This window comes from Siphateles boraxobius, unplaced genomic scaffold, assembly GCF_051911475.1.
Source record: "Siphateles boraxobius isolate OS27281-9 unplaced genomic scaffold, OSU_SipBor_1 66, whole genome shotgun sequence".
In the NCBI taxonomy this organism is placed as follows: domain Eukaryota; kingdom Metazoa; phylum Chordata; class Actinopteri; order Cypriniformes; family Leuciscidae; genus Siphateles; species Siphateles boraxobius.
The window spans coordinates 12,478,002-12,497,270 of record NW_027509193.1 but is presented as its reverse complement, the minus strand read 5'-3'; the positions used below and the strand labels follow the sequence as shown (position 1 = coordinate 12,497,270).

The 19,269-nt window shown below is 37.7% G+C and overlaps 3 protein-coding genes across 7 annotated transcripts; 2 read left to right on the top strand and 1 right to left on the bottom strand.

Annotated features, from left to right (window-relative positions):
• The first annotated feature begins 539 nt into the window (after positions 1 to 539).
• On the top strand, positions 540 to 4,977 carry asb16 (ankyrin repeat and SOCS box containing 16). Of its 2 annotated transcripts, none has more exons than XM_077212213.1 (7): positions 540 to 772; positions 980 to 1,361; positions 1,438 to 1,705; positions 2,862 to 3,270; positions 3,464 to 3,547; positions 3,649 to 3,762; positions 4,425 to 4,977. In XM_077212213.1, the coding sequence occupies exons 2-7, from the start codon at positions 1,025 to 1,027 to the stop codon at positions 4,608 to 4,610; spliced, it is 1,398 nt and encodes a 465-aa protein (XP_077068328.1). In that variant the 5' UTR covers positions 540 to 772; positions 980 to 1,024; the 3' UTR covers positions 4,611 to 4,977. The 2 variants fall into 2 exon arrangements, with proteins under 2 accessions (XP_077068328.1, XP_077068329.1); XM_077212214.1 differs by having other exon boundaries at positions 603 to 772; positions 3,688 to 3,762.
• A 350-nt stretch (positions 4,978 to 5,327) lies between these two features.
• tmub2 (transmembrane and ubiquitin-like domain containing 2) lies at positions 5,328 to 9,726 on the top strand. The gene is made up of 3 exons (XM_077212192.1): positions 5,328 to 5,465; positions 6,317 to 6,835; positions 8,275 to 9,726. The coding sequence occupies exons 2-3, from the start codon at positions 6,333 to 6,335 to the stop codon at positions 8,660 to 8,662; spliced, it is 891 nt and encodes a 296-aa protein (XP_077068307.1). The 5' UTR covers positions 5,328 to 5,465; positions 6,317 to 6,332; the 3' UTR covers positions 8,663 to 9,726.
• Positions 9,727 to 10,469: 743 nt separating this feature from the next.
• On the bottom strand, positions 10,470 to 19,200 carry atxn7l3a (ataxin 7 like 3a). Of its 4 annotated transcripts, none has more exons than XM_077212187.1 (13): positions 18,964 to 19,200; positions 18,303 to 18,413; positions 17,881 to 18,013; positions 17,595 to 17,766; positions 17,007 to 17,104; positions 16,837 to 16,859; positions 16,637 to 16,682; positions 16,488 to 16,525; positions 16,306 to 16,374; positions 14,655 to 14,698; positions 13,432 to 13,503; positions 12,041 to 12,177; positions 10,470 to 11,953 (listed from the first exon to the last, which is right to left on the bottom strand). In XM_077212187.1, the coding sequence occupies exons 2-13, from the start codon at positions 18,351 to 18,353 to the stop codon at positions 11,700 to 11,702; spliced, it is 1,137 nt and encodes a 378-aa protein (XP_077068302.1). In that variant the 5' UTR covers positions 18,354 to 18,413; positions 18,964 to 19,200; the 3' UTR covers positions 10,470 to 11,699. The 4 variants fall into 4 exon arrangements, with proteins under 4 accessions (XP_077068302.1, XP_077068303.1, XP_077068304.1 ...); XM_077212188.1 differs by having other exon boundaries at positions 17,896 to 18,013; positions 18,964 to 19,168; XM_077212189.1 differs by lacking the exon at positions 13,432 to 13,503 and having other exon boundaries at positions 18,964 to 19,197.
• Between the last annotated feature and the right edge of the window lie 69 nt (positions 19,201 to 19,269).

Here is a 19,269-nt window from a genome sequence, read left to right as displayed (position 1 = left end):
TTAAATTATTTAAAAAATGTTTAGCTATGGGTAGATAAAAAGTGAAAGGCTAGATCAAAATGTGTGTTATTTTTTATATAATAATACAATAAAATTATGTTATTTTAAGAGCAATTACATTTTATACAGTTACATTAGTAGGCTATTATTATGATAAATGCATAAAATATTTTGCAGTGATTAAGTATTGATTTTTCAAGAACCATAATTAGTACACCTACAGTATATTGATCTGGCCCAGTAAGTGTTTTACATAGGACAACTTATTAAAGTGTAAATAGCAGGTTACATTTTTCACGAAGATAATGCATTGTGCTTAAACATAAAAATAAGAACCGCCCACCATTGTTTTGTATGTTTTTTTTATACCAAAATGCTGAATATAATATGTAAAGTTGGTACTTTTTACAGTGGTTTTAAGCACTCCCTCTCCCTTCCATTAAGCTGGGCGTGACGTCATAAAAGGGACTCCAAGCGTAGAGTGATATCATGTGATGCGCCACCTACAGGCGATAGCGTGCTAGTGCAGCAACACGTTTGCTCATAACATTCTAGTATATTAATAGCCAGAGCAGCACCGAGTGTCAGGTCAACAATATCTTGTGACAGGCAGCTTCGTTCTTGCAAGGACATACGGTCACTGTTTCATCAAGAGAAATTGCAAGTATTACAAGCATAGTCTATTCCATATCAAATAGACGTTTTACACAAGTTTATCATAGGTTATTGAAGTGCAGACTATAGTTACAGGAGGAATTGAAGTGCGTTCAAGGTAGGAAGACCTTACGTTACCATTCATGCTGTTCTCAGCTGTTGTAGACTGTCTGAGCTAGTTATTAATTTAATATCTAAGTCTGTTCCACATAAACAAAGTACTGAGCTATTGAACCACGCTGCTTCATAAACACTCATATGTGCAGTTACTAGGCCTAAACACTTAACAGCACAAGGCTACTGTGCCAATACTCTTTTATTCCAGATATACTACTCTTGGACACTTCTAAGCACAAACACTCTTGTTGGGATGTCCCGGGACACCTTTCCCTTCAGTTCTGCTTCTCTGCGCTCCTTAAGGCTGGATCAGGAGCTTCAGGACTGGGAGGATGCCAGGCGGGCACTGGCACACAGGAGGGCAATAACGAGGCGTCCTCTGCCTGCCGCCCCTAGACTCCGACATGGAAACGAGAGGATCCAGACGGTCCGTGCTCCCCCACCCCAAATACAATGCCGAGACCCAGCCATCCACAATACCTTCATGTGTGGATATATGAAGAGAGTGTATGCTGTCCTCAAAGAGCCAGGCATGGTGAATGCACTGATGGAGACCGTGCATGAGGAGATGGTGTGGGCCCCGGAGATGGGTAGGACCCTTTAACACACACAAGCACATACGTTCAGGGGAATTTGAGTAAATTCACTTGTCTCATTCTGTTGCAGGAATGTGGACTCTCATCTCAAAAATAAAGCAGACGTCTGCACTGCGTCTGGCTGCCAGCAGGGGCCACTCTGGCTGTGTCGAGGAGCTGCTGTTTAGAGGAGCAGAGGTGAATGCAGACCCAGGCGGTCGCACAGCTTTACATGATGCCTGTTCAGGGGCCCATCACATCTGTGTGCGCCTGCTCTTAGACCACGGGGCTGACCCTGACCTGCTCGCTGTCGATGGCAATGCCCCACTGCATCTCTGCAATGCAGCGGAAACATATCAGTGAGTAGGCCTTGAATATGGTCAGATGAAGATATAAAAAGATGTGAAAAGTAATCAATAAAAAATACAAACTAAACTAATTAATAACTATTGTGGTGACAAGATTTTGACTTTGCTTCTGAGACTTTATAAGGTACTCTACCATTTAAAGGTTTGGGGTAAGTAAAAAAAAATTCAGCAAGGTTGCATTAGATTGATGAAAACGTGAGTTTTGTAGCATTTATAATGTTACAAAAGACTTCTATTTCTTACATCATGTATCTATTTCTATTTATCAAGGTTTCCACAAAACACACAACCGTTCAAAAATTTGTTTTAAATATATTTTTCACTAATGATGCATTAAATTGATTAAAAAAAAGACTGTAAAGACAATTATAATGCAACAAAAGATGTTTATTAGTACTGTCAAATCATAACATAAAAGTAACATACAAGTTTGTAAACATATAATATTTTTATATGTTAGATCAGCACTAATCTTTATCTTAAAATAAATGTTGTTGCTTTTTCATCAAAGAATCCTGAAAAACAAAATGTATCACGATTTCCACCAAAATATAATTAGCAGCAGAACTGTTTTCAACATTGATAATAATAATAAATGTTTCTTGAGCACCAAATCAGCCTATCAGAGTCATTTTAGAAAAATCATGTGACGCTGAAGACTGGAGTAATGATGCTGAAAAATCAACTTTACATCACAGGAATATATATATATATATATATATATATATATATATATATTTTTTTTTTTTTAACTGTTATTTTAAAATGTAATAAAATTTCACAATATCTCACTTTTCTACTGTATTTTTGGTCAAATAAATGCAGTCTTGGTGAGGAGAAGAGACTTTCAAAAACATTAAAAAATCTCTCAACCCCAAACTTTTGAACGGTACTGTATAATTCAACCAAAAAGGAAAATGTCTCCATTTACTCAACCTCATGTCATTCTGACCTATATTATTGTCTTTCTGTTGTAAAACACAAAAGGAGATCTTATGCAGGATGTCAGAGCTTTTGTTTTCCGTACAACAAAGGTGATTTATACTGCATACCGTCATACCGTGCTGGAATGAAATTGACATTTTTCTTATTTCACCTCTTTCGCACAGTAATAAAGACATCAGTCACACTGTTATCTGCCCTGCAGGTGTGCTGAGCACTTGATGACCAGTGGTGCGTTGGTGAACGTGGCCCAGCGTGACTCATGTCTCACCCCCCTTCACGTGGCCTGCAGGAGAGGTCTAGATGAACACGTGGAGCTCTTCCTGTCCTATGGAGGGGACGTGACGGCTCAGACCCAAGAGGGTGAGACACCCTTGAATGCAGCATGCGCTGGGGCGGAGAGGCCCGCAGATGCTGGACGGTATCTGCGTATTGTCCAGAAGCTGCTAGCAGCCGGGGCCGACGCGCAGACTGCTGGGAGGAAAAAGCACACGGCCCTGCATAATGCCTGTGGAAACTGTTGTCCCCGCATTGTTAAACTGCTGCTGGAACATGGGGCTCGCGCGGACATAGCTAACTGTGCCGGATACACACCCATGGACTGCCTGCTGCAGGTGGGATGATGATGATGATGATGATGGGATAGAGATGTTTTCAGATGTTGAGACAATATCAAAATATAAAGAACACTTCATTCATTGAAACAGTTTACCACAAAACTGAAATTTTTAAAGGAAAGGCAAGGTCTGATCTGGAAGAATTAAGAGTGAAGCTGATGGTTGATTTCTTCTCTCTCTGTTTTTCCAGGTAGTAGAGGATTACCCAGGCCAGCAGCCAGAGGTTGTGGCTCAATCTCTTCTTAACTATGGAGCACAGCCGTCCTCCCCTAGAGTAAGTGCAGATTGTTGTGTTTCCTATACCTTTAACCAGCCTACTACCTACCCTTTGGTACGAATTCCTTATTTTTTTTTATCTGCGTGTGTAAATCTCAGATGCTGAAACTCTGCCTCCTCTCTCCTGCCACTTTGGAGGTAATGCTGAATTGCTATGCGGTCGTCCCAGCATGTGAGGAGTGGTTAGAGGACACACCAGAGGAACGACTGAAGGTCTCTCTCAATACAGAGAAAATAAATCACATTCCAAAGATGTTCTGCTATAACATTCTCTATGCTAATTAATACGTTCTCAGTTCGGATTTGTAGACGGATCAACATCTAATATGAATTAAAAGCAGAAGCAAATGTGTTTGGCACAATTTGTTAACATACAATAAGAATGTAGACATATACATTAAATTGAATAGCATAGCTCAGATAATTTCAAATATTTTGATATATATATATATATATATATATATATATATATATATACTGTAACTGTTTTCTAATTGAATATATTTTAAAATGTCATTTATTCCTGTGATGACAATGCTGAATTTTCAGCATCATTACTTCAGTCTTCAGTGTCACATGATCCTTCAGAAATCATTCTGATATGATGATTTAATTCTCAAACATTTCTTTATATTATTGAATAATATTATGATTACTAATATGATTATTTGATTAATAGAAAGTTCAAACAGCATTTGGTTTAATTGGGAAATGGGAAATGTCTTGTTTTGGTCATTTTAATGTGTCCTTGTAGAATAAAACTGTTTTTATTTTTCTTAAATACTGACCCTAAACTTGTGTGTGCGTGAGTGAGAGAGAGAGACTGACATTCAGAAACTAATATCCTAATGAAAAACTATGTATTGTACTGTCAGGAGCATCAGTCTTTCTTCGATGCGGTCAGACGGATGAGCGGTCAGCCTCGCTGTCTTCAGCACCTCTGCCGCTGTGCGCTGCGTCACCACCTGGGGCCACTGTGTCACTTCGCAATAGTCCAGCTCAACATCCCCAGCACTTTAAAAGATTATCTACTGCTGCATAATGACGGACAGCCCTGTTGAGCTCCACTCTTAGAGAAACAAAAAAACAGCTGACTGGAAGCAGTGGCCTGAACTTTTCTTTTTTTACAAACTATATTTATCATCTGTGATAAATAAATACATTGTTATAAATCTATGTCTGTCAGATGGTTTTAGATCCCTAGACACCTCTCGACAAAAGAAGCTAAGTCAATGATGGATTATGGACCAGTGGGGTCTCTGGCTGTCAGAGCAGAGGCCTCAAACCGACAGTGACTTGAAATACAGAAAGGCACTGCAAATGTAATATTGATAGTGATGTTGATCGATGGATAGTGCTTGAATATGTGCTAATGGCTGTCCTCGCAATGTGAAATAAACAAAGAAATGAGAATAAGATCAGCACTAACTGAATGTGTTACTGCTCTTTATTTATTGTAAACCACACACACTAAAGCAACAAGACACTAAAGCTCCTGACAAATAACTGTCACACAATTTCTTTTCAAGAATTAATTGTACAAAAATATTTTAAATACCAAGAACATAAAAATGTATATCTGTCCCAGAATTTGCATGCAATCCTGAAACCTTGTGAATTTCCCCATTACACATGTGTACATTATTTTTGTTTTGTTTATTTGGTTACTTATTTATTTAAGGGTAGAGGCGAGATATTGAGCATTACGTTGTTTCACCAAAGAGCAGACTTTGGTTTCACACAATCACTGAATGTTTCGCCAACCACGTGACCTCCCTACTCTGACTGAGAGTCAGCTGTGCGCGTGCGCGTGAGATTGTACGTGTGTTTATTAATTTCTATGCGAAGTGTTGCGTCTTTCAACTGGCGTAGGGATTAAAACAGCCTCGATCCAGAATGATCTGAAGTAGGAGAAGGTAAATGTGCTGTAATACATGTTTAGAGGACAAGTGTTCTGTTAAAACTCGCTAATCAAGGTCGTTCTATATCACCGCTAAGTTACATGATTAGCTGCCTTCCCTTCTAGACAGACAAAACAAAGATCATTTTTTTATTAAATAGATTTTCTGCTCGTTTTTTGTCTCTTTTGTGTTTAATATAAACTGTAAAGCTGTTTTATTCCCTGTGTGCGACATTAAATGTGTAACAGTGAATGTTTGTTAAAGGTTCGTGGCTTTAGCGAAACCGCTAGCGAACATCTAAATGAAGATTCAAACTGTCTCATAACAGTACGTTTCAAACTAATGAGCTAATATATAATATAACAGAGGGAAATTATATTTTGAATGCAGTACCACATTTGTGTTTACTTTCAAAGAAAAGTATATGACACTCAGGACTTTGTGTCACCGGGCTTATTGTCTAATGCAGTTAAGAAGTGTGTCGCTTAATGTTAGGTAACAGAGTTAAGGATCTTTACGATCCACGCATACACTACTGTAGATGTTTCTATCAGTTTCAAGTATTTCACCAAAACTAAGTCTTCTTTAAAGTCAACGTGGAATTCTATTTGACTATTTGCTTTCTTAATACACTTTCATGGTATTATTATAAAAGACTTTCAGAGGAAAAAAAATGTTTGCCTCTGATACATCCTTCCTCTTTGGGTGACATCACTGAGCCCTGTTATCTGATTGGATAATGTTTTGTAACAGTATTTTGTATTGTTGAATATCCTATTAAACATAGAAATGTCACAATACAGAAGTAAAATGGCTTGTGATTGCGTTTTATGTTGACTTGATATTTCTCTTACCTGTGTGCTCAGGTAGAGAGGGGCTGGGATGGCGGTGTGTGCTCTAACTGTGCTTGACGGGCTTGGGGAGGAGGCTACGGCTTTGGGTGGTGTGGTCGTCCTGTTCCTGGCCGTGGTTCTTGCCTGGCTGTCTACCCACGTGGCTGACCGTGGAGATCACATTCTGGGGACCATTCTTACCGTAGGCGCCCACGCCTCCCTCATTGGCCTCGGGGGTCACGACAGTTATGCAAGCTCCCCTCCCAGCTCAGAGCCCAGCGAGCAGCCGGACGAGGAGCCCACAGAGGAGGAGAAACAAGAAGAGGGCGAGGGCCGGCCGGATGGGGGAGATGATGTGCCTGGAGAAGAGCTGCTGGATATTCAGGGTGGGAGGAAGAAAGTGAGCTATATTCAAGGTGATGAAAATGAAGAGGGGATGGAAGAGGAGTCTGAGGACGAGGCCACCAGCATCACAGTGAGACTGAAGTTTCTAAATGACACTGAGGAGCTGGCAGTGCTCAGACCGCAGGACACTGTTGGATTGCTGAAGAGGTGAGTCAAACACACACAAGAAGTAGTGAAAAAATATCCTAGTTATGATTTTGCATATGAATGGGAGAAATCGCAATGCTCAGTCTGTCAGCTGTAGGAAAGGAAGACCCACGTTTGGTACAAAAAGAAATTGGTAAAGACATCATCTGATCTTTGTCGGGTGTACAAACATGAAAACTACTTTGTTTAAAGTCTGATTTGAACTTAAGGTTATGTTAATTAATATATGGTGAATTCCATTATAATGTAATAAAACTTATTGAGCTTAGTGAAAAATAAGTACTCTGAAGGGTGTAGGTTAGTACTGTCTCTTATGCATGAAGATTTGAGTCGTTGCGGAACTTGGACTGTGCAAAAAATATTAAAACAATTTTTCATCCTTTTACAATATTCAATATATAACTTGATTTTTATGCATTTCCACTGAAATTAAAGAAAAGGGGTATTTTTAGAAGCCGTCATTTCAACCAAACAGCCACGATCCATTTTAATGAAATTAAAAAATTTTTTTTTTTAAATGATGCAAATAAATAGCTGAAACAGAATTTGGAATTGATTAATTGAATGGATTTTGGTGGAGAAATCGACTTTACCAGCTCAAGGCCATTTTTGGTTAAGGTTTTTCTTTAAATGTAAGTTGATTAATATCTACAAACTAACATTTGGTCCCAAACTATCTAGCTATTACCGAGTAATTCAATGTTTTTTTTTTTAATGATGTTTCCTATCCCCACCAAGGCTACATATATTTGCCTAAAGATACAGTAAGAAAACATAATATTGTAAAATATTATTAAATTTTAAATAGATTATTTCTGTTATTGTAATTTATTTCTGTGATGGCAAAGCTGAATTTTCAGCATCATTACTCCAGTCTTCAGTGTCACATGATCTTTCAGAAATCATTCTAATATGATTTGCTGCTCAAGAAACATTTCCTCTAATTAATATCAATGTTGAAAACAGTTGTGTGGCTTAACGTTTTTTGTGGAAACCATGATGTATTTATTTCAGAATACTTTGATGAATAGAAAGTTCAAGATTTTTTGTAACATTATGAATGTCTTGATCTTACCGACTCTGTCTAATAAATGTAAATGTTTTAAATGTTTACATTTTGTGTGCTTAACATTTATTGTTATTTAAGAAGATTTATTAAACAAAATTCTTTATGCATTGTTTCTCACATGAGTAGTCCACAATGTTTTGCTGTCCACATGACCATCTTACTCAGCTGTATTAAAGTTTTTGCTACTAAAGTTTGAATGAGAAGCACATAAAATTGTCTCTTTTAATACTATTACACTTGCAAGACTCACAAGACAGAGTGAGCTTGCAAAGTTAATAAACATGTTGCTCAATTGCCCAAGCAAAGCATCTTGTTGCTTCTTTTCTCACTCAATGATTCTCAATGATTTCTCTCCCTCTCTTTCCCTCAGTAAGTACTTCTCTGGCCGTGAACATCAGATTAAGCTCATCTACCAGGGCCAGCTGTTGCAGGACCCCCATCGCTCTCTCCTGTCCCTCAACATCACCCATAACAGCGTGCTGCACTGTCACATCTCTCAAGCCCAGGCGCTGCATGAGGCGTCCGCAGAGGAGAGCCCTCGGGCCGGGAGAGGCTCCATGCTCAGCGGAGGGCTGCGTTCGGCCGGCCTGGCTCTCAGCACAGGAAGCCTGGTGATCCCCGTGTTCGTGGTGCTGCTTGCCGTGGTCTGGTACTTCCGAATCAACTACCGCCAGCTGTTCACTGCCCCGGCCACCATCTCTTTGGTTGGGGTTACGGTCTTCTTTAGCTTCCTCATCTTCGGCATGCACAGTCGATGAGAGGACGAATTATGCCAATATTAGGAAGACGAAACGACAGGACGTGAAAATAAGCAGTCAGTGGTATCCGAGAAAGTTCTCAGGGAGCCCTCGGGGGTTCTGGTGCCATTTAGACGACTGGAGTCGTGTGTGGGGTGAGAGTGTGTGCCAGTGCTTTCAGCTTTGTGAGCAGCAACACTGCTGTATAATTTAGCTTCTTGGAGGAAAAAAATAGCTTTATAATTATTTAATCTCAGCCTAAAGTGTAGCTTCTCTGTGTAAAGAGAAGTTAGGATCCCATGTCTGACCGGTCTTTTATTTTAGAGGAATTGCAGTCAAATTATGGTTTTTATCACTTAATGTGTCTCATCTTCACCGGTATTAGAACCACCATCATCTGTTGTAGAAAAAAAGTCACATGATTAGTCTTTTTGCACAAATAACAACAGATGTGATGTATCAGTGAGCAGATATTGTGAGACATTAATTTCCTTTTTAATTTACTCATCTGATTTTTGATGTTTTTGATTGAAAGATGTTTTTCTTTCCTTTTGCCAGGTTTACTGAAATCTGTATTTATTTCAAACTTGTTTTTACATGACAGTCTGGTTCAGCATGTCTGCTGCTAGTTACAACTCATAGCAATCAATTAGGAGTTTCATACTTGAAGATTTCACATGCAAGTAACACAGAAGCATCTGGACCGTTTTGGTCTAAATAGTCTATAGAAAACTCACTGCATTAATAGGCAATTTATATATGACTGCTTATAGATTTCACACAGGACAAGAAAGTATTTGCTTTATCAATCTATTTACTGTACATAAATCAAGAGAGTTATGGAGGAACCTTAAAACTCTCTGACAATATGATGGTTCTCGTATGAATGGGTCACACTTTTTCTCAGTATTGTCAGAATATTGTCAGAAATTGGGGAAACCCCAAAATGGTTTAGGGGGAAAACTGGTCTATGTATTCTCACCCTTGCTTTAACAGACAACCAGCACCTCTTCAATTAAAATGTATTTTGTTTTTGCTTTGATGCAGTAATTCAGAATAAAATAGCTTATCTTTGAAAAAATAAAGTTGTTGCGTTTATCCATACACACACAATTAACACCATCCATAATTCCATGATAAGGCTTTAAGGGAAAATCCTGCTGTATACAATGCTTTCTTCAGCAAAACACCAAACACTTTTCGAGCCCGTTGATTTCCAGTCTATGGAAGAAGAATACATTTCTCAAAATATCTTGATATTCCATGGAATAATAGTTAAGTTTATATAGTGCTTTTCTTGGCACTCAAACCGCTTTACATATGGAAGGGGAAATCACCACCAATGTGCAGCCATACTGTGCCAGAACGCCCACCACACACCAGCTTACTGGCGTAGAGGAGACCGAGTGATGAAGCCAATCATAAATTTGGCCAAGATGCCAGGTACAAACCCCTACTCTTTTTACAAATCCTGGGATTTTTCATAACCACAGAGAGTCAGGACCTTGGTTTAACATCTCACCTGAAGGACGGTGCTTGTTATAGTGTTCCCATCACCACACTGCACTGGGGCATTAGGACACACACAGACCAGAGGATAAGCACCCCCCGCCGGCCTCACTAACACCTCTTCCTACAGCTACCTAGTTTTCCCCGGAGGTCTCCCAACCAGGTACTGACAAGGCTCAAGTGGGCAACCAGTCCTGGGCTACAGGAGGACAGCTGCTGGCAAAAATCATAGAAGAAAGTCATACATGGGTTGGATTGATTGTCAGCAAGTGATGACAGAATCTCTTTAAGAATGATTGTGAGAACAAAGGAAAGGAAATTGTGAAACCTGAGACATTTATTTAGACTATTACATAGATACTACAATCCATTGAGAGAAAGAGAGCAATAACTCAGCATAACAGAAGAAACATCCACCCACAGCAATGGTATATATCCTGTGTAAGATGTACCATGCTTTGTTTTTCCCTCCATCATGCAGACATTTCCATTCCCACTCATAGAAAGCTCTCAGGTTATTTAAACTTAAAGCAACAAAATTCACAAACAGCTCAGTGACAAAAATAAAACTTTACCAAAAAAGACAAGGCGTCTATATGGGCTGGATTTGATCCATTTTAAGTGCATCTTCAATAACTATTTGCATTTCTGACAATTTCTTTTTTTTTTAATCCAAACATATTTCAAACAAAACAAGCTGACATCTAACAAATGTCTAGTAAGTGCTCTAAGATCACAAACTCTTCGGCCATTTACACTTTGTGATCCAAGAAAATGCATATGTTCAATCAAAAAGCCATGATTATAAAAAATGACAAACATTCACAGGGCAGACTAAATAAATATAGTATCAAACAAGAAAAATTAGCCATTACAACAAACAAGAATATTAACTTCAAAAGTAACACAAAAGGCAGAAGATTGTGTATCCACAGATTTGGCAGAAAGCTATCGTTGCACTATACAAGTCCATTATTTAGCAAGACATGGTCAAGAGAGTATGAGTAGTAGCAGAAAGCAGCTGAGATTAACATTAGCAAGACAATATGATGAAAAGACACCCTTTAAAACCAGTAGAGGACATTGGACAGATTAACTGACTGTATTACACGAGCCACCAGGGACAAAATATTTGCAACAGCCCATTCACTCATGCACACCATGGCACATTTTCATGTGTCACTGTAAACCCAAATCTCATGTATACATACAGACAAGAGTATGCAATACCACAATGACAGTGAACTGCATAGCAAAATGAAAACAATTAAATAAATTCTCACTCCAACTCACATCCACATACAAAAATCACATTTAGTCACAAAAACACTCACTTTTCACTGTGCAACACTGTGCCATAACAAATGTTCACATATGCCCAAGAAACAAATGCCTGAAATGCCGCCCAGACCTTTCCTCTCTTACACACGTTCAACAGTGTGTTTGTCTTGTCTCGTTCATGTAACTTGAAATGGTGAAAACCAGAGATCATATAAGGAGTGATCAAGTCAGTCATGATCAGAAAATATATAAGTGTGTGCAAGTTTCATTAGTTCAGGTCATCGTAGATGTTGGGGTTTGGAGGAACTGGCAGTTTTGGTCGTTTTTTACGACTGGACAAGCCCAGTGCATTCTGGGAGCTGCTGCTACCGCTACCGCTCCCGCCGCCTGCTACTCTCTCTCGGTCTCCTCTCTCTCGCTCCTGCCCTTTGTCCCTCTCTCCTCCACCTCCACCAGAAGTCAGAGACAGCGTGCTGGGCTTCTTCTTTTTTTTAGGTCTCTTAGATTCAGAGTTATTGGTGCCTGAGAATGAGACCGCGAATAAATGAAAAAGAAAAAGGGTAAAATATAAGAGCATGTTGTTTTTCTAAAGCATTTTGAAAAACTCACTAGCTTTTGAAGATGCAGAGTCGGATGGTGAGATATCAGAGGAGCCGTCCCATTGGAGACGGGACATTATGAGCTGGCCATCAGGGGCATCATAGCTATCGTTTTCCAGCATTGTATCAGAGTTGGGTAGTGTCGATCTATCAAACAGGAAGCAGGATATGAATACAAAGTGACAAATGCTGAATAAGGACGTGGTTTACCAAGAACCCCAGTTCAAAGAAACAACCAAAATATCTGAAACTAAAGAGACATTTGCTGATGATCCGACATAGTTTCCTTTGTCACCCATTATTCAACAGGTTAAAACTGCACATTAAATAACTGTTAAAATTGTGAAGCTAAAGAACTTTTTCTAACTTACTCTTGATAACAGAATCTGTGATGTGCATTACTGTAAATGAGTTCACAAAAGCTTGAGATTATGGAAATATGCTGAGTTAATGAATGAAGATGACTGGTAAAATTGGGTTTTTTCATGAAAAAGGAAAACAAAGCTTGAGCAGGTCATCATTTAAATTGAACATAACTATGGATAAAATCACTGCGGTGGTAACACTTTAAGATAAGGTCTCGTTGGTTAACATTAGCTAATGCATTACCTAACATGAACTAACAAGGAGCAATACATTTAATTTTTTACATTTATTAGAATTATTAACCTTTGTTAATAAAAAAATTTTTGCTCTTCTTTTTTCATGTTAAGGCTGGAATACACTACAATTAATATCTGAATGCATATCAAATGAAAACGATGTTTTCTAAAATCAGCTCAAAATATCAAACATGTTAGATACCCTCCAACTACATGGAATCATAGTATTAAGCTAAAAGTCTGTGCCCATCATACGCTACGCTATTTTCTGTGAAATCTGTCAACTTTGACTGCCTAAAATCTGCAGTCACTCTTTCACAACTAATGTTGACTCCTTCAGAATGCAAATCAGAGCAAAAATCGTGTTGTGTAGTGTAGTCCAGTCCTTAGTTCACAATGCATTAACTAATATTAACAGATACATTTGATTTTAAAATAAGCATTAGTAAATGCTGAAATTTACAATTACTAAGGTTAATTAATGTTTGTATTATTAATTTTTTATTGGTATTAACTAATATAATTAACTAATGTTAGAAAAAAAACCTCATTGTAAAATGTTACCCTTCACAACACATAACAGAACAAAAAATCACAGTAGACTAAGCTGATGTGCCTCAGGTCTCAATACTAGGACCTATTAGTTTTTCACTATTTTGTTTGGACAGCTGCTAAAAACTTATCACGAGCTTTATGAAAAAGAGGTATATTAAGAGAGGGAAGGAAAGGAAAGCAGGTGGGTACATTGATTCTTTTCTGTCAGGGTGAGGTCAGGTTTGGGTAAAGGGGTGAAACTCACGCGGACGGCCCAAGGAGGAAGACCCTGACTGCCCTCCTCTGTTCGTCCGTGTGCTGGGGACACCGCTGGGACCTGCCAGGACACAACGTGGCATTACGCACTGCACCAGAGACAATGACGGGGCGAGAGACTAGGTGAACACCGGCAGCAGGATTCAAAAGGGGCTCTAGGGTTAGATATTAGCAATTAGGGAAAGGGGTTTCAGTGCTGGCTGATGTTCAAAAAGTCTCTTGCTTCGTAAAAACAGGCAGTGCTTTGAAACAACCCATGACCGTCCAATTGAGAAACGGTGTACTCTTATGTCCAATTGGAATGGAGACAGATTATTTAAACTATACATTTTAAAATAAGAAAGGCCAAATCAAATGACACGGGTAAGAAAACTGAAAAGTGGACACCAATCAAAAAATTGGGGTTTATATGGAGTTGCCAGTTGTGTTCCTTAAAATCAGTCCCAACATAACATGATCTTTTTCATTTGTGTAAATGGAAATGATCATGTGTTCACACATCACATGCACAATCAATCTTTGGCTCTAAAGCAACACACACACACACACACACGCTAATACATAACACATTCTCAAAACTTAACAGTGAAAAACTGTCCCCCTGACTGTACCTGTTCACCGTACTTCTGATCACATGACACATGATTAATTAGAGGAATGGTTCACTCCAAAAGGAATTAATTGTATTCATTTATTTACCTTCTTGCAGTCAAATATGTCATTCTTTATGATTTTTTTCCCCAATGACTAATTAAATCAGTCTACTTCTCTTTTTTGTTATCCAAATATGTTTATAGGTAATCAAGTAAAAAAAAGAAGCAGCTATAAACTGTTCTCCATCTAAAAGTTGCTTAATTCAAGGTTAAAAGCAGTGTCAACATGGAGTTTTAAAAAGAGTTTAACACAGGTTTAAGCATGTGCAAAGCCCTTAAATCTCCTAGACTGGTTTCACAGATGTTTCGGCCTTCAGCAGCAAGTATTTATTCCTCATAATATATGCCTGCTGTGGAAAAATACTTACTTTTTCTGCTGGCCAAGAAAAGGACAAACTTGGTGACTGCTCTTTCATAGTCAATAAGGTAATGGAAAGAAGCTCTAAATGTCAGTGGACTGAGTGTACCACAGTGTGCATTTGTAAGCATAAATCACACAGATGATTTGTTTTATGATTTCCTTTAGTTATTAGTTCACAAATATGGATTGAACTCTTACCGAGTACACATCTTCTTTGTGTGCTCTGATACAACCCCACATTGCTGAGGAAAAAGAAGGCCTGTTAGCAAGAGGGAAACTGTAGTGGTTAACCAATGTGGCTGATAGATGATTTAATAAATACAATAATACAATGTAATGATAGCAGGCAAGACAGCTGAATTGAAACTGAATACTTATTTAACACAATATTAACAAAAATAAATAAATCACTGAAATCATGAAATAAAAAATATAATAATTGAAATTTGATGTTGGTAGGTTTTGTAAATGGCAAACGGGGGAGGGTACCACTTCTGTAAAGTGGTCAAATAGGCACATTTACCAGCTGATCCTAATAATTGTGAACGGTCAAACTATCAGTTTATTGCCCTTCTTATTGGTCTAATATAGTGAAATGTTTGATTACACTTTACACGAATTTACCACTGAATCCATATTAATTAATTTGGATTGACAAAACTCAAAAAAACTGTAATTGTCACACCACAATACAAGTATTATTTAGTCAGGTATATATTCTTAAAACATAATAAAGATTTGAATTTACCTGGATTATAAACTGAAACAGCTACAGTGATGTGAATTAGTTAGGACACCCATGCTTAAGTTGCCTAAAAAGAGGAATAAAAAAATCATCTTTTGGAAATTGATCTTATTGCCTTAATTAAAAAAATGAGGAAAAATCCAACCTTTAAGGACACATTTAAATAAATGTTCTTACTTAAAATACAGGGTGCATAAGTCAAGACACCCCTATGTTAAACTCATAGAGTCAGGCAGATTTTTATTTTTAAAGGCCAGTTATTTCATGGATCCAGGATAATATGCATCCTGATAAAGTTCCCTTGGCCTTTGGAATTAAAATATCCCCACATCATCACACACCCTTCACCATACCTAGAGATTGGCATGGTGTTATTTCAGTTAGCCTAATAGCTGGTTTGATTTGCATTGAAAGATGATCTTATGGAAAGTACCCCATGCCAATCTCTAGGTATGGTGAAGGGTGTGTGATGATGTGGGGATATTTTAATTCCAAAGGCCAAGGATATTATCCTGCATATTATCCTGGATCCATGAAATAACTGGCCTTTAAAAATAAAAATCTGCCTGTCTCTATGAGTTTAACATAGGGGTGTCCTGACTTATGCACCCTGTATTTTAAGGAAGAACATTTATTTATTTATGATACATTATTCATACACAAAGAAAATTGGTGTCCTTAAAGGTTGGATTTTTCCTTATTTTTCTAATTAAGGCATTAAGATCAATTTCCAAAAGATGATGTTTTATTCCTCTTTTTAGGCAACTTTAGCATGGGTGTCCTAACTTATTCACATCACTGTATATGTTGGGAAAAAATGTCAAGAGTCGAAATAGAAGATATGATATTACATAAACAAAATTATTGATTTATTTTTTAAGAATTGTTTTTTTTTGAAGATGAATTAAATTAAGATTTTATTTCCACTGTAATTAAGGATTTGTTAATTATACGACTTTCATTTTAAAGCCTAAACACAATGTGTAGGTAACTGATGAGCATCTACTCTGGAATTTATTATTATTTACATTTTTGTTAGCATTTATTTTTATTTTGGAAGAAAAAAATTTCGTAGGGTAAACAGTCTAAGAATGAGCTACTTACCGTGGTCAGTATGGATCGCAGCTCCTCGGGTCCCAAAGTCTCATAACTGATGCCAGAGCTGTAGTTATACTATATGAGTTGGAAAGTAAAACAATATTGCTGTAATACTACAGTTATTAATGCAACAGTGCAAGCGAAGACCAAAGATATACATGTTAAAATACTTCAGCTAACCATCTCACCTTGTACAGGTCTGGATTTACACTACTGCTGAGCTCTCCTGCAGTGAGATAAAAAGACTCTAGTAACATGTTCAAGTGAAGCCTGACGTCTGTCAAATAGTGCACTAAGTGGACAAACAACCTCTAAGTTCAATCAGAATAAAACCCACCATTCTTGTGCTTTAGGGATTTGGATCTCCTGGGAGAGTTTGGATTCTAAGATACACAAAGATTTATTTTAATACCATTTTCAATATTTAATTTTTTTTTTTTTTTTTACATTTACAAACATACAAAATTAATGTATTATAATTCAGAATATTTGGCTTGCATTTCTAACAAGTGCATGTCTCAAAAAAAAGTTTTATACCTTTTCTGACTTTCTCTTCTTGGCTGTGAAAATAAGAGGTTAATAAACTGTTATTAGTGATTATTGAAATCAAGGCTTCATTAAATTAAATAAAACAATGGGGCACATCTGGAGGCAAAACGTGGTGTGGGAAGTGAGGGAAAAAAGAAAGACAGACTGGATGAGCTCACCTTTCTTTTCTGAACCATAGGACCAGTCGTTGTCATTGATATCGTCATTGTCTTCCTGATCACTTTCTGACTTGCTTGTGTTGTTGCTGCTGGCTATTCTGTAAAAAGAGCAGAACAACGGCCTTCAATGCTTTGAAACTTCACTAGAAATTTGATAGCATCTATATCAATAAAATCTCTCCATCTGGAAGAAAGTCCACTGTTATCTTTGGAAAATAACGGTTAGAAATGTGTCCCCCCACCCCCAACTATTCATATTTTCTCACCAGTATGTGTCAATTGAACAAAGGAAAAGGAAAAAAGATAACAGCATACAGATTTGTAATGACATTAGGGTGGGTAAATCCTTTTGGTCAAATATTCTTTTAAGCATTCCCTTTATTGAATAATGTCTATGCATTTCATATGAGAAAAAGCTAGACTCATTTTTAAGGAAACACTTATTTGTTAACATTACTTGGTGCATTATTAACTAACATGATGAGCAATATATTCTTACAGCATGTATTAACCTTTGTTAACACAAATATTCATGTTAGTTTACAATGTATAAGTGAGCTAAATAGTGTGACTTCACAGTCCATTGACCTGCGGTTGGCTATTCGGCTGCTGTTGCGGCCCATCCCGAGACACTTCTCCAGATGAGGAGCAAAGCGAGAGGCCGCAATACTCCGACTGCAGTTGGGACAAACGCACTCCTTATTCTTCCACTGGTTGTACACCTGACCAAAGATGTCTACACCTGGCTGGTCCACTATTTCTATATCAATATGAGAGCATACAGTATAGTAGAGACAAATTTCAAAAGCATGCATCCCAGGCTTTAGGAATAATGAATTTGTGTATTTTTTGTGTTGCACTGTGATTGACTAACCAAAATCCTTCATACTTTCTTGGTCCGTGTCATCCAGGAAGAAATAGCCCTGTTTGACCGCCCTGTGCACCTCAAAGCACAGCCCTAAACAGGCATCTTCCACTAGGTCAGAGTAAACGTCATGAGCCAAGGCCTACAAAAAAAGGAGGAGAGAAGTTAAATCATTTGAGTAAAACTAATCATATGAAATCATATTTCTTATGACACAGAGTACTTTTGGGGCCTGGGCTAAACCACACACACATTAAAATTTTTGTCTCTGACAATGTGAATTTTAGTGGTGAGCCTGCATTAAACCATTCTTCTGTAAACAGATGCATTCAGATGAACATTTTTTATTTAGTAATTTAGTTTTTAGAATTAAAAAAATATATATACTGTTCTGGATGCGTTTCATAAATGAGACCCATTCAATCCTTTACCTCTAGCTTGGTGTTATCCAGGCCTGACAGAGACATATCCTCCATTTTCATTTGCAACAACTATTGTAGGGGATCTCTCATTGTCGACAATAGAGAATGGGGTGGAAAACACTGAAAAACACAAAGCCCATTACATCACAGTCAAATATTATTTATATGGTATTGAAGTCCAACTACCAACAACCATTGAAATAAGAGATATAACATAAAATGTCAGCATTTGAAAACATTTTATACAACCGTTTACAGAATGATAATTTGTGCACATAGTAAATTGTTTATTATTCACTAAATATTTTGGGGTGTTTTACATTCAAATGGTTTAACGTATTATTGGCTATATTGCTATTCTCAACAAGATGATATTTAGTGGGAATACGGCGAACATGAGTGGGCACTGCAATTATCCAGAAAAACAGCAATCCAGTGTGATAACTACTGCGTATGTAAACCCAATAACGGTTAAACACAATTGAAAACACTGTCGCTGTAACAGTTGACAGGTACGACTGGCGCACCTCCCTGTTTTCTCTATCATATGGGCAGGTTTTGGCAACATTGTTTCAAAACCGCAGGAAAATGTGGAACAAAGTATTAACTGACGCCATGCCCAGTAAAGCATATTTGTTGCGCTATTCGTTTAAATTGTGTTTCTACTTACTCAGACTGTACGGGCCGGTTTTTGTGTCATTCACAGACCCGCTGTTCTCTTAAAGACGACATGGAACAAACATGTACAAAACGAACGTACTTGTGAAGATAATGGAATGTTATAAACGACTAGATGCCTGGTTGATTAAGTCACTCGAGTACAGATGATGTTTGAAAATAAAACAACGCTGCCATTTTGGCTCCAGTTAGGCATCACTAGTCTAATACCGATCTTAGGTGACACATCGATTCTGCTGCCTTGAATTACTTCCTATATAAATGCGTGTGTGTATGTGTGTATGTATGTATGTATATA